Source organism: Nerophis ophidion, linkage group LG14, assembly GCF_033978795.1.
Source record: "Nerophis ophidion isolate RoL-2023_Sa linkage group LG14, RoL_Noph_v1.0, whole genome shotgun sequence".
NCBI classification, from domain to species: Eukaryota; Metazoa; Chordata; class Actinopteri; order Syngnathiformes; family Syngnathidae; genus Nerophis; species Nerophis ophidion.
In genome coordinates, this window is record NC_084624.1 from 29,607,223 (window position 1) to 29,632,702 (window position 25,480).

The 25,480-nt window shown below is 40.9% G+C and overlaps 1 protein-coding gene across 5 annotated transcripts in view; it reads left to right on the top strand.

The window, feature by feature from the left end:
- The window catches only part of LOC133568424 (dipeptidyl aminopeptidase-like protein 6), a 287,193-nt gene that overhangs the window by 152,659 nt on the left and 109,054 nt on the right, over window positions 1-25,480 (top strand). The window contains exon 1 of one of the 5 annotated variants that reach the window (XM_061920339.1): window positions 15,095-15,204. The exons of the other annotated variants lie outside the window; for them this stretch is intronic. Coding sequence (XP_061776323.1) covers window positions 15,148-15,204 — 57 coding nt within the window. The 5' untranslated portion in view covers window positions 15,095-15,147. Of the gene's footprint in view, window positions 1-15,094; window positions 15,205-25,480 lie in introns of those variants that run through there. 5 annotated transcript variants of the gene reach the window in all.

Sequence of the window (25,480 nt, forward strand, 5' to 3'; positions counted from 1 at the left end):
CCGGGCTCGAGGTCTTTCTCTGTGGAGTTAGCATGTTCTCCCCGTGACTGCGTGGGTTCCCTCCAGGTACCTGGGGATAGGTTGATGGGCAACACTAAATTGTGCCTCGTGTGTAAATGTGAGTGTGAATGTTGTCTGTCTATCTGTGTTGGCCCTGCGATGAGATGGCGACTTGTCCAGGGTGTAGCCCGACTTCCGCCCAAATGCAGCTTTTTTTGATTGATTGAAACTTTTATTAGTAGATTGCACAGTTCAGTTCATATTCCGTACAGTTGACCACTTAATGGTAACACCCGAATACGTTTTTCAACTTGTTTAAGTCCACGCTAATCAATTCATGTTAGCTAAGATAGGCTCCACCACCCCCCGCGACCTTGAGAGGGACAAGTGGTAGAAAATAGATGGATGAATGGATACACATGTGTTACGGTTCAGACCCCTACCAGCACCGCTCGTCCATCTGTGCGCACCTCGGGACACGCCCACAGGCGCACACATCCAGGAACGAGCTGCGCGCTTCTCCGCCCTGCAGCATCCGCCAGCTGCAATCAATCACCGGGAATCTTCACACCTGATGGTAATGACTGCGCTGCCTTTATAGACCTGGACAACCTGCCATCACTAGCCGGATTATAGCCTCCTGTACCTGACACTCCCCGTGTTTGTCCTGGATCCCCTGTTATTCCCCTTGCCTCCCGGACTGCCTTTTGGATTCTCGACCTCCCGCTTGGATACGTTTTCCCACGGACTTCCGCTTTCCTTCGCTCTCGTCAACATTTTGGTAAGACACACCTCAGCTAATCTACACAGATAGCCTTACACCATACACACTTGCGTTTTGGTCACACTTCATTTCCTTGGTTTATTAATTAGCAGTATTATTATTAGTAGTAGTATTATAGATTTATGTATATATTTACTATATATAATAAATCTTTAGACATACTGCCACCTGGTGTTAGTCTGCCGTCATCTCCCTTAGTTAAAACATAACAGTATAATCCGGCCAATTGATTAGGGACCTGACGGCCCAGTACCTTAGCCCTGCCCCAGTGACTTTCGTTCAGCCCCCTGTGAATTTATTTTTTTTCCTCCTCTTCTCCCATTTACTGTCTTTTTTTCTTTTTTTTGCTCCACACGGGACGATTTTTTCTTGTCCCGTCAACATGTCTTGGAAGGGGATGTTCAGTAGCAATATTAGCAAAGAGGAATTTTCTCGTCGCCTGGACACCCTCTTCCCACCCTTAGAGACTGTTCCTCAGTCTGCAGGAAGCGTCTGGCATCCGATTTTGGAAGGGGGGATAGTACTGGTGGCTGTGCTGGTGTGGTGGCGCAGCAGCACCCAGACAGGCTACCTCCTGCCAAAGTAATTCCACCTGTCTCACGCTTTTCTCAGCCACAGCCACCAGTTCCCTGGCTAGCCTCCGAGCTAGCACCAGTCCCGAGGCTAGCGTCCGAGCTAGCTCCAGTCCCCAGGCTAGCCTCTGAGCTAGCACCAGTCCCCAGGCTAGCCTCTGAGCTAGCATCTGTCCCTCGACTAGCGCCTTTCGCTCTCGTCAACATTTTGGTAAGACACACCTCAGCTAATCTACACACATAGCCTTACACCATACACACTTGCGTTTTGGTCACACTTCATTTCCTTGGTTTATTAATTAGCAGTATTATTATTAGTAGTAGTATTATAGATTTATGTATATATTTACTATATATAATAAATCTTTAGACATACTGCCACCTGGTGTTAGTCTGCCGTCATCTCCCTTAGTTAAAACATAACAGTATAATCCGGCCAATTGATTAGGGACCTGACGGCCCAGTACCTTAGCCCTGCCCCAGTGACTTTCGTTCAGCCCCCTGTGAATTTATTTTTTTTCCTCCTCTTCTCCCATTTACTGTCTTTTTTTCTTTTTTTTGCTCCACACGGGACGATTTTTTCTTGTCCCGTCAACATGTCTTGGAAGGGGATGTTCAGTAGCAATATTAGCAAAGAGGAATTTTCTCGTCGCCTGGACACCCTCTTCCCACCCTTAGAGACTGTTCCTCAGTCTGCAGGAAGCGTCTGGCATCCGATTTTGGAAGGGGGGATAGTACTGGTGGCTGTGCTGGTGTGGTGGCGCAGCAGCACCCAGACAGGCTACCTCCTGCCAAAGTAATTCCACCTGTCTCACGCTTTTCTCAGCCACAGCCACCAGTTCCCTGGCTAGCCTCCGAGCTAGCACCAGTCCCGAGGCTAGCGTCCGAGCTAGCTCCAGTCCCCAGGCTAGCCTCTGAGCTAGCACCAGTCCCCAGGCTAGCCTCTGAGCTAGCATCTGTCCCTCGACTAGCGCCTTTCGCTCTCGTCAACATTTTGGTAAGACACACCTCAGCTAATCTACACACATAGCCTTACACCATACACACTTGAGTTTTGGTCACACTTCATTTCCTTGGTTTATTCATTAGCAGTATTATGATTAGTAGTATTATAGATTTATGTATATATTTACTGTATATAATAAATCTTTGGACATACTGTTACCTGGTCTTAGTCTGCCGTCATCTCCCGTAGTTAAAACATAACATGATTAATGCAATTATTTGTTGTGATTAACCACATGAGTCAACTTGCTATTTTTTGAGAGTAAAAACACAACAAAGTGGTGATATTTCCAAAGCACGGATGTATTTTCCAAATCAAAGTGTCTGCCTTCAATAATGAACATGAAAGAACCGCACATGTGACCAATTTTCGTTTGTTTTTTTCCTAAAACGGCTACAATGAGACTTAAAATTGGTCCCTTTCATTGCTCGTGCGCTTCATCCCAGCTGCTTCATTTGAACTTCTTCCTCCGAGTGCCCTTGTTGTTCACTTCTGAGCAGATCCTTTAGTTGATTACCTGACTATTTGCATGAGCCAAGGATGTTTTCGCGCAATTAGCGCACTCATGGCAAACCCCTCATCTGTTGCATTCGAGCAAGCGGAGTGTTATCATCTGGCAGCAGGCCTCTTTTTTTTAATTTATGAATATTCATGCCCTGTGGATGTAAGTGACGATGCTATTATTTCTATTAAGCGTGTATTCCGCACTCAGGGCGGTGCCAGTGGCCAGGACTGAATGAATCCTTTCCGTTCTGTGTTTAAGAGCCCACTAATGGCAATAATAGGCGCCCGTGTAATGAGGGAATCTATTCCATCCGGCCTGGTGTCTCTTCCGTGGAACAAGGTATTGTCGGGCTCATTCTCTCTCAGCAGACGGTTGGTTCAAAAGGCCAGAAGCCGTGCAGAGCCTGTGCCTGACTTCTGAGGAAAATGCGGTCTCTGGCTCATATTTTTCTGTGCGTGTGTGTGCGTGTGTGTGTGCAGTGCAAATAGGCCTACAAGCTGTGCTAACAAGAGTGTATGTGCAGAGAGATGTGACACACTCGAACGCTGCTAACAATGTTTTGTTAGGAGCAGCAACTATTTCTGCTGGATGTGGGAGGACGCGAACACTGCAGCCTCTCTAGAGCCAGGCCAGCAGCAGCAGTAGCAGCAGCTCTCTTTGTTTTACAAGCACATAACACATCCACTATCTTTTTTTTTTTTTTTTTTTTACTCCACTGATAATATGCAAATGTTCCCTCTCATACTCCCCGTGCTGCTTTTTTAGGGCCAATCGGGAATGGGGTGTAAATTTGGCAGATCTGTCCCGAATAGAAGAGCACGGATACCTGGAAGTATTTTGTTTTAGTTGCATTGATTCTCCTCTCCATTTTCAGCGTAATGGTCTGGGAGCCCGCGGTTATTTGATCCACGCTGACAGCTCATTTATATCACCGTCACATGGCGCCTGTAGACCTAAAAGGACGTGTGACAAATTAATAGAAAACAATGGGAGAGTAACTCACAACACTATAAAAAAAAAAAAATGTTTTCCATCGATAAAAGCGTCAGAATAGTGTGGCCTACGGGACGTTTTCTAGAATTTTATTGGCCGTTAGGTTTTTTCTAAAAATGAAACCAGATTGGTTTCAGCAAATGTAATGTACAAAATGCACCAATTTAGCCCCCACATCTTTTATTTCTGACACGCCTGCTTTAGATTGGGAATGTTCCGATGCTGTCGATTCCGATACTGATCATCCTTGATACCGATACTGACCACATGTATTAACTAGGGCTGCAACTAACGATTATTTTGGTAGTCTATTAGTCAGCAATTATGCTAATGACTAAAGCGTACACGTATTTAATGGCTCTAATTATTCCATCGACTTTTAAATGCAGCTTCAATTAATTTTAAACATTTATTCATACAGCCCTAAATCACAAGTGTCTCAAAGGGCTGCGCAAGCCACAAAGACATCCTCCGCTCAGATCCCCTATCAGGGCAAGAAAAAAACTCAACCCAATGGGATACAATGAGAAACTTTGGTGAGGACTGCAGATGGCAATGGACGTCGAGTGGATCTGGTATTAAAGTGTGAAAGTCCAGTCCATAGTGGATCGAACATAATAGTGAGAGTTCAGTCCATAGTGGGGCCAGCAGGGGATCATCTTGAACGGAGACAAGTCAGCAGCGCAGAGACATACCCAACTGATGCACAGATGAGTGGTTCACCCCGGGTCCCGACTTTGAACACCACATCTGTGGTCACCTAATAACCTCTCTACGCAGGAGAGGGGGGCAGAGCAGAAAGATCAACTGGTCTAAAAAGGGGGGGGTGTATTCAAAGGCTGGCGTGTTCAAATGAGTTTTAAGATGGGAGTTAAATGCTTCTAATGAGATAGCATCTCTAACTGTTATCGGAAGGGCATTCCTGAGTATTGGAATACTAGAAAACGCTCTATAGCCTGCAGACTTTACTTGGGCTCTGGGAATCACTAATGAGCTGGAGTTCTTAGAACGCAGATTTCTTGCTTAAGTTATTTAAGAGGAACACACAGTTGAAAATGGATGGATGGATGGATGGATAAACTGCATTTATTTCTTCTAATAAATGTGTATCATCCACATGTGCATTGATAACAATACATTTCCAACGTTTGAAAATCTTTCTGCGGTTCACCTCCACACACATCACAGCACCCACTGCTTGCATGTGTGCTCTATTGTGTGGAATCTACGTCCAAGTATTCAAAGGTCCGGGTTCTGATTTTATAAATTTGTATTAGTTATGCTTAATACATGATTATTGTATTTTTTGGACCATAGAGTGCACCAGATTATAAGACTTATAAAAAGTTAATTTATTTTTGTAGATGTAAAACACTTCCTAGTGGTCTACATAACATGTAATGGTGGTTCTTTGGTCAAAATGTTGCATGGATTATGTTTTACAGACCATCTTCAAGTCGTTTTCTGACAGTTGCTTCAGGATGCGCCGTTTTGTGGGTGGTCTTATTTACGTGCCTCCTCTTTGACAGCATTTTCTCCCCGTCATCTTTGTTGTATCGGTAGTTTTTAGCATTTCCATAGAAAGAAGTTAAAACTGTGTGCTACTTTAGATTAGAAAATGGCAACAGAGCAGGATAAATACCTTGACCCTAACCTTTATTGACTACGGCACGGCTACAATGGCGGACGTGTGAAAACATTTTTGGGACTTATGTACTGTAAATCCCAAATACACATCAGCAGGTACCAAAAGGTAAGAAAAGTTATTTTTTTCTAATATTGTGTAGTCAAGTGAATTATATTTATATAGTGCTTTTCTCTAGTGACTCAAAGTGCGTTACATAGTGAAACTCAATATCTATGTTACAATTAAACCAGTGTGGGGGCACTGGGAGCAGGTGGGTAAAGTGTCTTGCTTAAAGACACAACGGCAGTGACTAGGATGGCGGAAACGGGAATCGAACCTGCAACCCTCAAGTTGCTGGCACGGCCACTCTACCAACCGAGCTATGCCGCCCCTGGTGTTTTGTGAAACACAACACCAGATAACATATCCCATCATAGGTGTCATTTTGGGGTTCTTATACACACACCATAAAACCTGTATGTTGAAGCACTGTACGTCTGACTACAGCAGCCGTAGTGCTCCGCATTCCATAAAACGGTGCAGCTTCGTAGCTTATGAAAGTTGTAGTCAGGGGTGTCACTAGGCCTATTTTAGGGGGGCTCAAGCTGAAATAAGCCCCCCTAAATACTTTGGCGTTTTATTTTTATTTCTTTTCTTTTTTTTTTTAAATACATGCCGAAATATTCATTTTAAAGTGGCCCGAATAAGAGTTTAAAATAAATAATCATATAACCTGTCATTATTCACTCAGTTTCCCCTCACTTCATAGCGTAAGGAGCGCTACTGCCTACTGGCGCTGACGAGACGAGACGCGCGGCCGCCATCTTGGAGTGGGGATCCACTCCACTCAATGCAATTTTTTTGGCAGGAGCAATTAACTGTTAGCGCATTTTATCTCACTGAATACCACTGATTTTCACGCGCTTTTTTGTCATGCGTGTAACTATGATAAAGGACTAATTTTTTGGCCTGTTGAAAGTTTGTTTAACAGTAATAGAATATTCTTATAGGCTATAAGTGACCAGACATCCAAGATCAAAACTGGGAATATAATCCCGGAGAAGGGGGGAAAAACGGTAAGCTATTTTTAAGTTAAAGAAACAATATGATTAGGTTATATATACATGTGTATATCCTACGCAAACAATGTACTAATATACTAGATATCTATATATCTTACGGACCAATAAACTGTCTCTCGGTTGCTGCAACAGCACAGGGTTTATTCTGTCTTGAGACTTTGTATTGATATTTTCTATTACATTCTTCCCGTAAACGATCATGTTTACAGTGATTGTTTAATATGTAGTTTTCATGTATGTTAATTGGATAAAAGTGTCTGCCAAATACTTAAACATATATAAACACCTGAAAGTGTTTATAATCTGCTAAAACCACCAATCTGTTTCACTGGATTCAGAATAAAACCAAAGTCCGTCTTACCCAATAAAGTTAGTATTTGAATATTGTTACTTGAAGACTTATTCCTGGTTACAGTGTTAGATTCCGGTAATTGACGCACAATACCTATTGCCAGTCAAAATCCAGCACTCCGTCCTACGGGTAATGTCCCCTCGGGTCAACCGGTCTTACCGGCTGCTCCACCGACGTGGGTCCTACTCAGCTGGATGGCGAGGCGATTAGCCTAGTTCTACTACCCTGGGATGGTTCCGGTGGTCCGGCGTCTGTCCTTCTTCCTTCCGTGATCTCCCCAGCAGAGAAGCCTATCTCGTAAGACCAGGTCTAAATCACAGATCCCGCCGTTTATGGGTAGCTCACCTCTAATGAATCCTGGCTCTTGTTACTGACTAGGTTAAATTCGGGGGCTCGTATATGTAAAAGCCCTTACAGGACATATTGTAAGTGGACTGCGTTGGAGTGACCCTTCAGAGCTAGGTGTTGGACACATGAAAGCCCTAAAACATTACATCAAGGACGAGGTGGTAAACAGGGACATGAAATTCTTCTGTCTTTATATGATGCTTTTTAATACAGGTTCGATAGCGTAATAAATCATTCCCAATAATCATCAACAATCAAGGAATCATAATTAAAATCATTGCAATAAATCACTCACAATAATCATCAATAATCAAATAATCGTATCTAAAATCAGTGTATCTCTAAATCTATCATAATAAAAGTTGAGATGGGTCTTACTGTGCAAGGTTTTTCAGGGGATGTCGGAAATGTTCCCAAAAAAGGGAGAGCTCGCATCGATTCCCATAAATCGGAAAACGAAAATCAAGTCGGTAAACCGAAAACTACAAAAAGTACCTAAATTGGAAGGATGTATCAAATACAGCCTAAAAAGAGATTATCCCAAAAAAGGGAGAAATCATGAAATAAAAGACGGTAAACCGAAAACTACAAAAACCCCAAAATGGGAAAAAGTACAAATCGGAATACTGAAGTGTCAATTAATCAACTGAGGATGTTCAAACGAGTTAAAACCCGAAAAGTGTTCCTAAATGGGGAGGAATTGAAGCGAGCATTCCAAAAAGCGAAAAAAGCTAAAAGTGTCCAAAAATGCCATTTGGAGGAGGCCAGATGGGTCGCCCGGCCCGGCGATCACATCCAGCCTTCAGCTGCGAGGCAGAAGAGGGGAGGCCAAAAAAGGAGAAGTGGTGGTGGCCGAGAGCCAAGGCCCGAGTGGCCAACGCCCTGACTCCTCGGCTGGACAGAAAGTCTTGTTTCCCTTTTGCCTTTGTTGCAGGGGGAGATCGGAAATGGAGAAAAGTGTCTTGTTTGTCGAGTCGAATTCTGTTTGGAGAGCTGGAAATGTTCATTTCAGTTCAAGCAGTTCAGAGGTCTTTTTTGTGGTCCATTCGATGCAACGTAGAAGTAGGAAATCCCGTATAATAGCGAATTCAACTTTGCTGTATACCCTCTGTTTCGGGGTGGTTACCCCGTTGCTATGGTATTGCTATGGCGATACAACACATGACATTATTCTCGACGATACCTTGGTTATTACACATGTGACATCTGCACCAACACTCAATTGGCCAAGTATATTTGTTGCTATCCTAAAACTGGCTGCATCTGGAGTTTGTCAGACTCTTACCCAACATCCCGTTATTACCCAAAATCCCGTTATTACCCAACATCGTGTTATTCCCCCACATCAGCACGCACTCTGTCAACATCTGCATGATGTTTATGGCCCAGAATAACAAGTTCCTCATCAGTGTCTTGTTTCTGCAACCATTACACCCGTACTGGGAAGGTTTTAACTAACGCAGATGGTTGTCTAGAGTAGCTTTCCACTCTGCCATCAGTGTTAATTTTCACAGCGAAATTTGATTTAGTTTTAGTCATAGTCTTTTGACTAAAATGTAATTTATTTTAGTCATAATTTAGTTGTTTAAATTGTTTTAGTTTTAGTCTAGTTTTAGTTGACGAAATATCATAAGATTATAGTCGACGAAAACTACAGTAGATTTAGTCGACCAAAGGGTAATATGTAAACTTTCCCTTCAATTTCTGAAAGTCAAAACAAAACAGCGGACAAATCACCGATACAAGTCGTATTTTGATGAAAATCATGTCTCAAATTTAGTATTTCACGAGTAAGCCGTGTAATAAACGGGATAACGTCGAGTGAGTTGTATGTTGTGGAAAATGCTTACCTGTGTGTGGATTTCGGGGTGATTCGACTGTAAATGTCGCTTCAAGTTTGTTGTGTTTTTCCCCGTAATCCTCGCGCTGCTTTTCTTACACTGCGTCTTGTTATCTTTGACGTCAAATATAAAATGTCCCCATATGTCCTCTCTCCTCTTCCTCCCCGGCGTTGACATGTTGTCTTCTGCAGCGCATTCCCGGGTCAGTCTCAAACGCAAACTACGTTTACGTAACTTCCTTACCACCTCGCTCTGATTGATTCTCTTCCCAACTCCTCCCGCCTCTTCCTAACGAAATGAGTTCCGATTGGATCTCGTCTCTGGCAGACATTTTCGTCTCGTTTTTTATTCGTTGCCGAATATGTCAATACACCTCGTCATCGTCTTAGTCCACGTAAATTATTTTTTATTTAGTTATTGTCTCGTTTTAGTCAGAAAAAAAGGTCGTTGACGATAACTATGACAAAAAATTTTCGTCAACAAAATTAACACTGTCTGCCATACATGAATGTGGGTCAAAGGTCACCTATTATTTCACATGATGTTTAACATACCTGATTATTATACACAATCACTTTTTGTGAGTACTATCACAGATGAGAATACATTCCTGGCCTTCATTATACACCAGGTATAGTATACACAGGGCCCTACGGTCCAGCCTTGCTTCTAGCCCCTAACGCGGGGAAATACGTCGGGAGATATGTCCTCTAAGGGGGGGGGGGTTTCTACTTATCTTGACAACAGTTATACTGTTAAGAGAGTATTGTATTATGTTATGCTTAAAATATGACTGCATCATAATCAGTGGTGGCTGGTGAATTTTGCTTTAGGTGGGGCTGAAAGTTTGTAAACCAAATACCTGTAGGAGCGTCATCCTCCCACAGAAGATTTCTTTGTGATTTTCACATACAAATATTGAAGCTATTTGCTCCTTCTCAACTCTGTGGTCAAGCTGCACAAAACTTTGTGTCTGCAATTGTAAATAATTTAGTTTTTAAGTTTTGTGTTTCTTCCATCCATCCATCCATTTTCTACCGCTTATTCCCTTTCGGGGTCGCGGGGGGCACTGGCGCCTATCTCAGCTACAATCGGGCGGAAGGCGGGGTACACCCTGGACAAGTCGCCACCTCATCGCAGGGCCAACACAGATAGACAGACAACATTCACACTCACATTCACACACTAGGGCCAATTTAGTGTTGCCAATCAACCTATCCCCAGGTGCATGTCTATGGAGGTGGGAGGAAGCCGGAGTACCCGGAGGGAACCCACGCATTCACGGGGAGAACATGCAAACTCCACACAGAAAGATCCCGAGCCCGGGATTGAACCCTGACTACTCATGACCTTCGCATTGTGAGGCAGACGCACTAACCCCTCTTCCACCGTGAAGCCCATATAAAATGTAAAATTAATAAATACATAAAAAGAAAAAGAAAAAACATTTTTAAAAGCCATCGTCCCGTGCATTTTTTTACCCTGGAAGTTAGATTTTATTGTTTGCATTATTTGGGGCTTCACGGTGGAAGAGGGGTTAGTGCGTCTGCCTCACAATACGAAGGTTCTGCAGTCCTGGGTTCAAATCCAGGCTTGGGATCTTTCTGTGTGGAGTTTGCATGTTCTCCCCGTGAATGCGTGGGTTCCCTCCGGGTACTCCGGCTTCCTCCCACCTCCAAAGACATGCACCTGGGGATAGGTTGATTGGCAACACTAAATTGGCCCTAGTGTGTGAATGTGAGTGTGAATGTTGTCTGTCTATCTGTGTTGGCCCTGCGATGAGGTAGCGACTTGTCCAGGCTGTACCCTGCCTTCCGCCCGATCGTAGCTGAGATAGGCGCCAGCGCCCCCCGCGACCCCGAAAGGGAAAAAGCGGTAGAAAATGGATGGATGGATGTTTGCATTATTTGTTTCAGCATTGCACTTTGAAGATGGTCTCTCAGCTCTTTGACAGCTTTGGCTCTTTTTCAGATCAGCAGGCGGACTCTAAGTCTTTCTTACAGTATACATAAACATTTGTCACTTCTATTCAGACTTCCATATATATTTAATTTCCTTAACCAACTGAAATAATAATAACAAAGAATAATTTCTTAGTCTTTGTTAAGGCTTTTGTGAAGTGTTGTACTCGTGCGCTACGTTCGCTCACATCCTGTTCATCTCCTGGGGGCTAAGCACCCTCTGTCCTTAAAAGCTAGTGACGCCCCTGGTTGTAGTTAAACATTTTAGCATATTTTTGAGCACCGTGTATAATGTTCTATACTCTCAAGGAAAAATCAAAGTTTTGGTGTTGCTTGTTTACTGGTAATTGCTTGCAACATTTACTGAACAAGTGTCAGTCAACCCGCAGTCCACTTGTATCTCTTATGTGTGACTGCCATTTACTGGTCACACTTTTTACACAATTTAGCAAATAAAATGGCTTGGAGGTTAGTAAACACAAGCAGAATGAATACGTAGATTATGTTTTACAGACCATCTCCAAGCCGTTTTCTGACCGTCTCTTTCGGATGCACCGTTTTTTGTGGGCGGTCTTTTTTACGTGCCTCCACTTTGACCGAGTTTTCTCCCCGTCATCGTTGTTTTACTGGTAGTTTTTAGCGCTTCCATAGCGAGTCTACTGACAGAAGTTAGAACTGTAAGCTACTTTGTATTAGAAATGACAACAAAGGAGGATGAATGCCTCACAACAATAGAATAGACAAAAATTAACTTATTTACTAAGGCACAGCTACAATGGCAGACGCACTCAAACATTTTTGGGACTTATGCAGACCCCAAATACACATCAGCAGGTACCAATAGGTAAGAAACGTTGCTTTTGCGTAATATTGTGAAACAAGACACCACATAATATATCCCCTAATAGGTGCCATTTAGGGCTTCTTATACACACACCATAATACTCGTATGTTGAAGCACTGTACGTCTGACTAAGGCAGCCTTAATGCTCCGTGTTCCATAAAATGGTGCGGCTTCGTAGATTAGCAAAGTTGGAGTTAGATTTTTGAACACCGTGTATAATGTTCTATACCAGGGGTCCCCCAAACTACGGCCCGCGGGCCGGATACGGATTAGTTCTTTCTAATCCAATTTCTACCGCTTGTCATTCTTGGTGTGTTATAGCCAGTCAGGCAAATCATATTGTCTAAAAATGCATTTTTTCATTGATAACGTGACATCATCATGCTCGGAATATAAATATATATATATATATATATATATATATATATATATATATGTATATATGTGTATATATATATATATATATATGTATGTATATATATATATATATATATATATATATATATACATATGTATATATATATATATGTATGTATATATATATATATATATATATATATATATATATGTATATATATATATATATATGTATGTGTATATATATATATATATATATATATATATATATATATATATATATGTATATATGTGTATATATATATATATATATATGTATGTATATATATATATATATATATATATATATATATACATATGTATATATATATATATGTATGTATATATATATATATATATATATATATATATATATGTATATATATATATATATATGTATGTGTATATATATATATATATATATATATATATGTATATATATATATATGTATATATATGTATATATATATATGTATATATATATATATATATATATATTGTTGGGTTTGACCCGGTCTTCTGCCAGTCACCTCCCAGGTTGGTTCGATGACACATAAGCTGGTTATAAATGAATCCCTGAGACAGAGTACATTATCTTGATATTTTATTCTAGAGCTCTAGGAGACCAATCTTTGATACAACAACCTTTCAATCGCATTGCCCAAATTGATCTAATTCTACTCCCCAACTCTCGCCTCTCACTCCCTCTCACCGGCCCCCCTTCTTCTCCTGCACCCTTCCTCTTTGCCTCGGACAGTTGAGATTAAGAAAAGAGTGTTATAAATGGGTTGTACTTGTATAGCGCTTTTCTACCTTCAAGGTACTCAAAGCGCTTTGACACTACTTCCACATTTACCCATTCACACACACATTCACACACTGATGGAGGGAGCTGCCATGCAAGGCGCCAACCAGCACCCATCAGGAGCAAGGGTGAAGTGTCTTGCTCAGGACACAACGGACGTGACGAGGTTGGTACTAGGTGGGATTTGAACCAGGGACACTCGGATTGCGCACGGCCACTCTCCCACTGCGCCACGCCGTCCCTGACCTCCCGCTACATTCCAACTTCAATGTCTACAAATTGCCCACACTTAGCTATTCTAAAATATAACTTGGATTTAAAAAAGTTATCTATCTCCATCAATATACAGCTCAGCCCCTGACCAAAATTTTCAAAAACTCAAACATTTTGGGGACCCCTGTTCTATCCTCTCAATGAAATATCAGTTTTGCTTACCGGTACTTGCTCGCGACATTTACTGAACGGGCGGCAGTCAACCCGCAGTCCACATGTATCTCTTATGTGTGACTGCCATTTACTGGTCACACTTATCATCACACAATTTACCAAATAAAAGTGCTTCAAGGCCGGTAAAAACAACCAGACTTAAAAAGTACATAAGGCGCACCTAGTTATAAGGCGGAATGTCAAATTTTGAGAAAATGAAAGGATTTTAAGTGCATCTTATGATCCAAAAAATGCGGTAAAGAAAGCAACTAAAATATAAATTAAATTTTTTTGCTCATTTAATAATTTGCAGACCCATTTTTCTGTACTTGTCAAGGTTACAGTTAAGAGGTTTTACCATACTTGCCAACCTTGAGTTCTCCGATTTCGGGAGGTGGGGGGTAGGGGGGCGTTGTCGGGTGGTGGGGCAGAGGCGTGGTTGGGGGCATGGTTTAGACGGGGGCGTGGTTAAGATGGGAGGAGTATAATTCACCAACTCAAGTATTTCATATCTATATATATATATATATAGATATGAAATACTTGACTTTCAGTGAATTCTAGCTATATATATTATTTTATTAAATATACAAATAAAAGAAATAGTTGAATTTCAGACGGCACCTATCAAATACACAGTAATAAAAACACAGTTGTTCTACTAACTGTACTGTGCTTGCTGGTTACTCTAAAAAAACACTATTTGAGTAACCTTTGTTCTGCCATTTGCATACTGGCGAGAGTCACTTGCTGTCGGGTGCACAACACCACGTAAATCGTTAGCCAATCAAAAAGCAACCCCATAACGCTATAGCCAACATTCACCAAGAGATGGCAACAGACAACATAGAATCACTCCATTACAGACGGCGTCGCCATGGCTGTAACTTCCTCGTTCTTCTGCTTCGTCTCCTTGTGTGTGCAATTTTTTTGTTAACATCCGTAGATGTTGTAACGTGATTGGGCAGGCAAGCTGTTTATACAACAGGAAAGCGGATGTGAAAACACGCTGTCCCAACTCATGTCTGCATGGAGCTGGAGGGGGCGTGCTGAATTTCGGGAGATTTTCGGGAGAAAATTTCTTCCGGGAGGTTTTCGGGAGGGGCGCTGAATTTCGGGAGTCTCCCGGAAAATCCGTGAGGGTTGGCAAGTATGGGTTCTACAGATGAAAAGTAAATATGCTTCACTAAATAAAGGTATATATTTGAAATGGAGCAAACCGTTACACAATTTCCCCGTGTTGTCTGTCTGTACCATACAGTAGGTAGCCTTCTCTGACATTTACTCCCTAATCCATTAGTGCTTGTTGTCCCGCTTATTCAAACGCGTGAACGACATCAGGTGTGCGACTAGAGGAGAGCACTCACTGAGCTGCAAAGGTAGAGTGAACCTCCCACATGAGTGCGTCAGCCGCTGTCTGCGACCATTATTTGAGCAAATCACCAGATATCCTTGAACGCCGCTGCTCTCTCTCCTGCCTCCTCCCTCCTCCTCCTGCCTCTCGCTCTCCTCTCTCTCACTAGCCTTCATTATTCTGCACCTGTCAGCAGCGGACGCTGCACGTTCATCCATCTTTCTTCTCCTTTTTTTTTTTCATTTACCCCCATGACTTCTGCAAAAGACGCCAACAGGCCGGGGAAAGGGGCTCAGCAGCCGGACCAGGTAAGACAGTCCTCCTCCGTTCCTGTGATCTGTCGCTTTTCAATTACATCAGCGGCAGATGTTTCTTATCACATCAGCAAATATTTGAACCAGGGCCATGGTACTTCTAAAGCTGCTACCGTGGCGCAAATGTCAAAGATGCACAGTGTGGAACAAGTAGGGCACAACTTGTGAACTTGTGCCTAAATATTTAATCAACTTATTGTAACCTCAGCTGGAGCTGGGCTCTTCTTGTCCTGGACAAATGCAGCTTTAAATTTCATGGACCTCATCAGATTTTGGATAAAAGCTGACAATGAGTTAATATATTATGAATAAATGATGGGGGAGTGTTAAATGATGTGGATGAGGCCAAAGAAAATGTTGCTGTGGTGATTCGTGGACACACACATACACACAATCATCATTGTAGGCTCTGAGGTGCTTCAGTGGTTTTTCAACAGCTTTTATTTTGGTTTTGTTGAACAGCACTTGTCTGTTGTCAATGTTGTTGTGGTATTTTCAAGGTCAGTACAAAATTTTTGGTTTTCATCACACCAGCTTATAAACTAAATATTGTGACATACAGCCGGCACATTATCATTTATAAAGAAATAAATGCGTAAGGGGTTGAAAATTTTAGTTGTTAAAAAAAATAATACAATTTGAGCACATTCAACAATACCGCGATAGTGATGGTAACCATGATCATTTTGGTCACAATAACTCTTATAGCCATTTTATTTAATGTTTTGGTTGTGTATATTTGAGAGTCTCCTACACCAGTGGTTCTCAAATGGGGGTACGCGTACCCCTGGGGGTACTTGAAGGTATGCCAAGGGGTGCGTGAGATTTTTTGAAAATATTCTAAAAAATAGCAACAATTCAAAAATACTTTATGAATATATTTATTAAATAATACTTTAACAAAATATGAATGTAAGTTCATAAACGGTGTTGACAGCTAGATTTTTTTGTGGACATGTTCCATAAAAATGTATGTTAGATATTTCTTTTTTTGTGAAGAAATGTTTAGAATTAAGTTCATGAATCCAGATGGATCTCTATTACAATCCCCAAAGAGGGGATTGTAATACAGATATTTACTTCTATGTGTAGAAATCTTTATTTATAATTGAATCACTTGTTTATTTTTCAACAAGTTTTTAGTTATTTTTATATCTTTTTTTCCAAATAGTTCAAGAAAGACCACTACAAATGAGCAATATTTTGCACTGTTACACAATTTAATAAATCAGAAACTGATGACATAGTGCTGTATTTTACTTCTTCATCTCTTTTTTTCAACCAAAAATGCTTTGCTCTGATTAGGGGGTACTTGAATTTAAAAAAAATTCACAGGGGGTACATCACTGAAAAAAGGTTGAGAACCACTGTCCTACACCATCCTTAATAGAGACAGAAAATGTATTATTTATTTTGGTTGTCATTTTATTCAAGTGCAACATTTTGCTAACGAAGTATCCATCAGTCCATTTTCTACCGCTTGTCCCTCTTGGGGTTGTGGAGGTGCTGGAGTATATTTTACTTTATTTTTACTATTTGTTTCTTGTTTTTTTTTAATTTAAATTGGATATTTAATAGTTTACATTCCTATTTCAATGTTAAAATACACAAGAAATACAAGTGTATTGCACTAGAAGATCTGAGCCGAGGATGTCGTTGTGGCTTGTGCAGCCCTTTGATACACTTGTGATTAAGGGCTATATAAATAAACTTTGATTGATTGATTGAAAATATCAAAATAAAACAAATGCAATATACTGTAGGGTTGCACGTACACTGCAAAAAGTCAGTGTTCAAAAACAAGAACAAAAATTACAAAAATGAGGGGCATTTTACTTGAACGAAGCAAAATCATCTGCCAATAGAACAAAAAAATTTGGCTTGTCTAGCCTTTTCAAACCAAGTAAAATTAGCTAACTTCAAGGAACCCCAAAATACCTTAAAAAAAGTAAATTTTCACTAATAACAGGTGCACTTTTCTTGGTAGGAAAAAAATATAAGACCTTTTTGCTCAATATGTTGAAAAATGTTCTTAAATGAAGTCAATGCTAGTGCCATTATCTTCACTGCAAAAACTGAAATCTAAGTAAGTCTCAAATAAAGGTGATATTTGCTTATTTTCTGTCTGATGAGCTAATTCTTCTCACTAAGCAAATTGTATGAGGGTTTTGGTCCTAAATGATCTCAGTAAGATATTGCAGTTTGTTGCTGAGATGTTATGACCTATATTGAGTAAAACATGCTTGAAACTAGAATATCAACTGATGCAAAATTGTGTCATTAACATTCACAAGTATAAAACTACTTTTTTAAAGCAATAATTTCTTACGTAAAGCTTGGGGAAAAAAATCATGATGTTGAGATAATGGCACTAGCATTTACTTCATTTAAGAATATTTTTCAACATATTGAGCAAAAAGGTCAATTTTTTTCCTACCAAGAAAAGTGCACTTGTTATTAGTAAAGATATACTTATTTTAAGGTATTTTCGGGTTCATTGAGGTTAGCTAATTTTACTTGTTTTGAAAAGTCTTGACGAGCTTTTCTTGTTCTATTGGCAGACAATTTTGCTTAGTTCAAATAAAATACCCCTCATTTTTTCAGTTTTTTTTCTTGTTTTTGAACACTGACTTTTTGCAGTGTTGACATAATGATATGCACTCGACATTACATTTCTTGAAACCAGCAAACTTATACTAAAAACTAATTTTTTTTTTTTAATGGAAAGACAACAAGGCAACCTCTCGTTACTTTCGGGGTCTCCTAGCCGCTCAGGCAAATCATACCGTCTAAAAAATGCATTTTTCCATCGACAACATGACATCATGCTTTTTCAGTCAATTAGTGCGCATATATACAGCCCGGCTTCCGGTGAAAACATTTTTTAATTGTAATTTTGGAGAATTCATCTGCAGGTGCATGAGCTATTTCTGTTCAAAATTGTTTGAAATGTCACGTGAAATTTGTTAAATAGTTTACTGTACTGTGCCAACTGTACTACCATATGAGTACGTACTTTCTATTGTTTCATTGAAAATAAAAAAGCAAAGTCCATTTGGCTGTCATCCGTTTTAATTATGAGACACAATTGTGTCAAAGTCATGATTTTTTTTTCCATGTGTGAAATAAGAAATGATTACTTTAAAAAAGTAGTTTTATACTTGTGAGTGTTGATGACACAGCTTTGCAACAGTTGATAGTCTAGTTTCAAGCATGTTTTACTTAATATAGGTCATAAAATCTCAGCTACAAGCTGTAATATCTTACTGAGATCATTTAAGACCAAAACACTTCAACAAGTAAAATATTGTAACATAAAATCTGCTTAGTGAGAATAATTATCTTATCAGACAGAAAATAAGCATATATCACCCTTATTTGAGATATTTAATCTTACTTAGATTTGAATTTTTGCAGTGTACGGCATACCTCATACAAAGAGGACTTTAAGTATGATTAAAGTGTGAACCCGTAACTCGTGGATTGACACCCAAATTTGGGGTACCACCCAAAATAATGTAAAGTATCTAAACAACAGAAGAATTAATGCTTATTACATTTTCACAGAAGTTTAGAAACGACATGTTAAAACAGAAAGTAAATAGACTTTTCAAATGATGCTACATATTAGCAGTAATGCTACTTTTGGTAGCAACGCTTGTGCCCCACACTTGACAAACTAAAGTTGTCTATTTGACATATTCCCGCTTGAAGCCGAACCACCGCCAGACGATGGACCCCCTTCTGTTTTCCTTGGGAATTAATTATTCCTTCTTTTGTTACCAGATTCACACTTTCTTTCTCTCGTATTATCACTCGCAACACTCCGCTAGCATCACAGCTAACGTGAGCCACGCTGCTACCTCTCTGCTGGGCGAGGGCGTATACGTATGTGACGTATGACGTGACAGTATGTGACGTAAGTTTGTGCGCTTGCTGTCTGTGAGAAGGAGACACAGGAAAGAGCGAGACGAGCCTGTTGTGCAGGGGTAGGGAACCTATGGCATCAAAAGAGCCAGATGTGGCTCTTTTGATGCCTGCATCTGGCTCTCAGACACATCTTAGCTGGCATTACTTAACACAATAAGTGCGAGCCCAGGATCGAACTCAGGACTACTTAGAATCTTCGTATTGTGAGGCACATGCACTAACCCCTGTTCCACCATGCTGCCCTAATAAGTCAACTTGAGGTGGGGAAAATAATCGAGTTCCAGAATCGTCACAATTCCAACATAGGCTTTTGTAAAATCAATTAGTAAACGTCAATAATGGATTATTTCCATCCATCCATCCATCATCTTCCGCTTATCCGAGGTCGGGTCGCGGGGGCAGCAGCCTAGGCAGGGAAGCCCAGACTTCCCTCTCACCAGCCACTTCGTCTAGCTCTTCCCGGGGGATCCCGAGGCGTTCCCAGGCCAGCCAGGAGACATAGTCTCAGCCACCAAACCGGAACCCCTCAACGCCTTGACTGCGCCTAGAGATTCTGTCCATAAAAGTTATGAACAGAATCGGTGACAAAGGACAGCCTTGGCGGAGTCCAACCCTCACTGGAAACGTGTCCGACTTACTGCCAGCAATGCGGACCAAGCTCTGACACTGATCATACAGGGAGCGGACCGCCACAATAAGACACAATAAGACAATAAATAATGGATTATTTATTTATTGTAAATTTCTAAAATTTGTCGGACCGGTGTAAACCACCTCACCAAGGAATTTGACCAGCTCCTTTATTTTAGGACACTGAGCTCCCAGTTTTGCACACATTTCTATTCATTTAATAAATGGAAATTAATTCAACTCTTTCTTATTACATATTCACTGTTTTTAAAAGTTGCAAGTGAAAAATTATAATTTTGTGAAACAAAATAAATGCAAAACTGCATCAATATGCATAAATTTAAGATCCATCTATAATTGAATTGTAGCTCCTGAATCGTAATTAAACCGTGTGGTGCCCAAGGATTTCCAACCCTAGAGCTCACCTTCATTCACGATTGAAGCACTTTTACCTGATTTACAAGGGGTGGGCTGTATGGGAGAATACGAATTAGGAAACTTAAATAATTTAATGTGCGTGAAAAAACACTTGAGCGCAAACGGGAGAATGCCGTGCTTGGCGCATTGTTTTGTTGTGTGTTTCTAAATTCCGTTATGTCAGTCAGGGTATGAGGTCGTTTTATTTTTGCTGTATGTCAACGCTAACATTAACAACAATGTGTTGGTTTCCTAATAAACCTGGAAATAATCTCAGTGCTGCCACCTTATCGTGGTAGAGGAGTTTGCGTGTCCCAATGATCCTAGGAGCTATGTTGTCCGGGGGCTTTAAGCCCCCTGGTAGGGTCTTCCAAGGTAAACTGGTCCTAGGTGAGGGACCAGACAAAAAGCAGCTCGAAGACTTCTAGGAAAAGTAAAAACAAAGGACCCAAATAGCCCTCGCCCAGACGTGGGTCACCGGGGAAATTCTCCCCGACTCAAAGCCTGCACGTTGGAGTTCAACCCAGTGGATGAGAGGGTAGCCTCCCTCCGCCTTCAGGTGGGGGGACGGGTCCTGACTGTTGTTTGTGCCTACGCACCAAACAGCAGTTCAGAGTACCCACCCTTTTTGGGTACACTCGAGGGAGTACTGGAGAGTGTTTCCTCGGGTGATTCCCTTGTTCTGCTGGGGGACGTCAACGCTCATGTTGCCAACGACAGTGAAACCTGGAGAGGCGTGATTGGGAAGAATGGCCGCCCGGATCTGAACCCGACTGGTGTTTTGTTATTGGACTTTTGTGCTCGTCACAGTTTGTCCATAACAAACACCATGTTCAAACATAAGGGTGTCAATATGTGCACTTGGCACCAGGACACCCTAGGCCATAGTTCCATGATCAACTTTGTACAAAGTAGTTGTGTCATCGGATTTGCGGCCTCATGTTTTGGACACTCGGGTGAAGAGAGGGGCGGAGCTTTTAACAATTATCACCTGGTGGTGAGTTGGCTGCGATGGTGGGGGAGGATACCGGATGGTGGTCCCTCTCTTTAAGAAGGGGGACCGTAGGTTGTGTTCCAACTATCGTGAGATCACACTCCTCAGCCTTCCCGGTAAGGTTTATTCAGGTGTACTGGAGAGGAGGCTATGCCGAATAGTCGAACTTCAGATTCAGGAGGAACAGTGTGTCTTTTGTCCTGGTCGTGGAACTGTGGACAAGCTCAATACCCTCAGCAGGGTCCTTGAGGGTGCATGGGAGTTTGCCCAACCAGTCTACATGTGCTTTCTGGACTTGGAGAAAGCATTCGACTGTGTCCCTCGGGAAGTCCTGTGGAGAGTGCTCAGAGAGTATGGGGTATCGGACTCTCTGATTGTGGCGGTTCGCTCCCTGTACGATCAGTGTCAGAGCTTGGTTGGACTCCGCCAAGGCTGTCCTTTGTCACCGATTTTGTTTATAATTTTTATGGACAAAATTTTTAGGCACAGTCAAGGCGTTGAGGGGTTCCGGTTTGGTGGCCGCAGGATTAGGTCTCTGCTATTTGCAGATGATGTGGTCCTGATGGCTTCATCTGGCCGGGATCTTCAGCACTCACTGGATCGGTTCGCAGCCGAGTGTGAAGCTACCGTGATGAGAATCAGCACCTCCAAGTCCGAGTCCATGGTTCTCGCCCAGAAGGAAAAGGGTGGATTGCCATTTCCGGGTTGGGGAAGTGACCCTGTCCCAAGTGGAGGAGTTCAAGTACCTGGGACTCTTGTTCATGAGTGAGGGAAGAGTGGATCGCGAGATCGACAGGCGGATCGGTGCGACGTTTTCAGTAATGCGGGCGCCAGAGGTGGGACCAAGTCATTGTTTTCCAAGTCATAAGTAAGTCTCAAGTCTTTGCCCTCAAGTCTCGAGTCAAGACAGGCAAGTCCCAAGTCAAGTCCAAAGTCAAGACTGGAAAGTCTCAAGTCAAGTCCCAAGTCCTGCATTTTGAGTTTCAAGTCATTTCAAGTCCTTTTAACCCCAGACTAATATAGTTACACGGATTGTGTATGCTTTTAAACGCTGTATGCATTTATTAAAACAAGTGCATTTGAAACTGCAGGAAAAGAATAGTGCTGACATTGCACTTCATAATAGCACTATTAACCAGTCTTTTTAAACATTTAACTCATTCCTTTACAGAATAAACACATTTTTAAAAAACAAGTGCAACTGTACTTATTTGAACAAACGCGTTAACATTGTATTTCCATGGCATTTTGCATTGTAACTAGTTCCACAGCAGTTTCTATCCTGTTCATACCTTAACTAATTGATCTCATCTCATACTGTATGTGTGTTTATGTGTGCGTACACATGAAAAACATAACAAATACATGAACATAACAATGAACAGAGTTGTACTTTTTAGATGTCAGGGCCTTATGCAATATGTACACATATTCTTAATACAGTATACATTTTAACTGACCTTTATTTGACTATGTCTGTCTTTTTGTTGGTGGCTAAAATACGCGGTGCTGCTGACCGCCGTCTAACGTTGCGTTACTGTGTGATGCATTCACCGATGTAACGTTATGTGTAGGTACCTCATGCAACCCTGCTTAAAAAAAATCACTTGACAAAACGTATGAATAAAGTAGTGAACTGCAGTGAACGCAACAGATTGTCGTGTTTGCAATGACGTTATAACCATGGACATCTTATAAGTAGACGCAGCATTGGGTGCTATTACACGAGCAATTTGGCCGCCATCTTGAAGAGGTAACGAGGTGCCGGCAAGCAGCCTAAACTGACAGGTAGCATCTTCCTGCTCAAATGAGCGGACTGTTGAAAATAGGAACCGGGGGATTACTTTTCATAAGTAAGATTTAACATTAACGTACTATTGGTTGTATTTTGTGAAAAGAATATCACCACAGAGTTGAGAAGGAGCAAAGATCTTCAATATTTGTATGTGAAAATCACAAAGAAATCTTCTGGGGGAGGATGACCCCGCCCCTACAGGTATTTGGTTTAGAAACTTTCAGCCCCACCTAAAACAAAATTCACCAGCCGCCACTGATTATGATACATTCTCATTTTAGGCAAAACATAAGACAATACTCACTTAACAGTATAATTGTAACCAGGAATAAGTCTTCAAGTAACTATTCAATTACTAACATTGTTGGGTAAGACAGACTTTGGTTTTATTCTGAATCCAGTGAAACAGATTGGTGGTTTTAGCTGATATAAAGACTTCCAAGTGTTTATACTGTATATGTTTAAGTATTTGGCAGGCACTTGTATCCAAAGCAACATACATAAAAAATACAGATAAAATAATCACTGTAAACATTATTATTTAAGGGAAGAATGTAATAGAAAATATTAATACAAAGTGTCAAGACAGAATAAACTCTCTGCTGCAGCAACAGAGATACAGTATATAAGTCCCATATCTAATGTATTCATACATTGTTTATGTAGGATATACACATGTATATATAACCTAATCATATTGTTTCTTCAATTTAAAAATAGCTGACCGTTTTTTCCCCCTTCTCTGGGATTATATTCCCAGTTTTGATCTTGGACGTCTGGTCACTTATATCAGTGGTTCTCAACCTTTTTTCAGTGATGTACCCCCTGTGAACATTTTTTACATTCAAGTACCCCCTAATCAGAGCAAAGCATTTTTGGTTGAAAAAAAGAGATGAAGTAAAATACAGCACTATGCAGTCAGTTTCTGATGTATTAAATTGTATAACAGAGAAAAATATTGCTCATTTGTAATGGTCTTTCTTGAACTATTCAGAAAAAAAGATATACAAATAACTAAAAACGTGTTGAAAAATAAAGAAGTGTTTCAATTCTAAATAAAGATTTCTACACATAGAAGTAATCATCAACTTAAAGTGCCCTCATTGGGGATTGTAATACAGATCCATCTGGATTCATCAACTTCATTCTAAAGATTTCTTCACAAAAAAAATAAATCTTTAACATCAATATTTATGGAACATATCCACAAAAAAACCTAGCTGTCAACACCAAATATTGCATTGTTGCATTTCTTTTCACAGTTTATGAACTTGCATTCATATTTTGTTGAAGTATTATTCAATAAATATATTTATAAAGGGTTTCTGAATAGTTGCTATTTTTAGAATATTTTTTAAAAATCTCACGTACCCCCTGGCATACCTTCAAGTACCCCCAAGGGTACGCGTACCCCCATTTGAGAACCACTGACTTATAGCATACAATAATATTCTATTACTGTTAAGCAAACTATGAACACGCCAAAACATGTAACCTTTATCATAGTTACACGTATGACAAAAAAAGGGGGTGAATATCAGTGGTATTCAGTGAGGTAAGATGAATGAAATGTGCTGACAGTTCATTGCTCCTGCCAAAGGAATTGCACTTAATGGAGTGGATCACCACTCCAAGATGGCGGCCCCGCGTCTCGTCTGCGCGTCCACTTATAAGATGTTTATGGTTATAACGTTAGCAGTGAGTTTACAGCCTCACTGCTTTAACTACACAGCAAACAAAAGTTTCATTACTCAGCCAATAAATGTTATCTTACATTCAAAACTTATCCTTCATTGTGCATCTTGAAATGTCGAACGAAGTTGGAAGTTGTTGCGTCTCTGTCTGTAATCTTTCAACCGCATGATTTGCATACGGGAATTCTTTTTTTGTTGACCAAGTCGTAGTTTTAATACCGATTGAAACTAATTTTGGCATCATTTTTCCTCACTGGCGGGTTATTTGAGAGCTTTTCTTCGTTGGTTTTCCCGCAATTTGATTGGCTGAATGCTGTGTGACGAAAATAACGTGAATGTAATTTGATTGGCTGTTGTACTGACAGGTAGCGCACACACGCTGACACACACGCGTACACAATAAAAGATACGGAGCGCTCCTGAATAACTTTTTAATCGTTGGGTTTTGGGGAAAGTAGCAAGTCATGTCAAGTCAAAAGGCTCAAGTCCAAGTCAAGTCACAAGTCATTGTTGTGAAAGTCTAAGTCGAGTTGCAAGTCTTTTTACATTTTGTCAAGTCGAGTCTAAAGTCATCAAATTCATGACTCAAGTCTGACTCGAGTCCAAGTCATGTGACTCGATTCCACACCCCTGGCGGACGCTGTATCGATCCATTGTGGTGAAGAAGGAGCTGAGCCGGAAGGCAAAGCTCTCAATTTACCGGTCGATCTAAGTTCCCATCCTCCCCTATGAGCTTTGGGTCATGACGGAAAGGACAAGATCACGGGTACATGCGGCCTAAAAGAGTTTCCTCCGCCGGGTGGCGGGGCT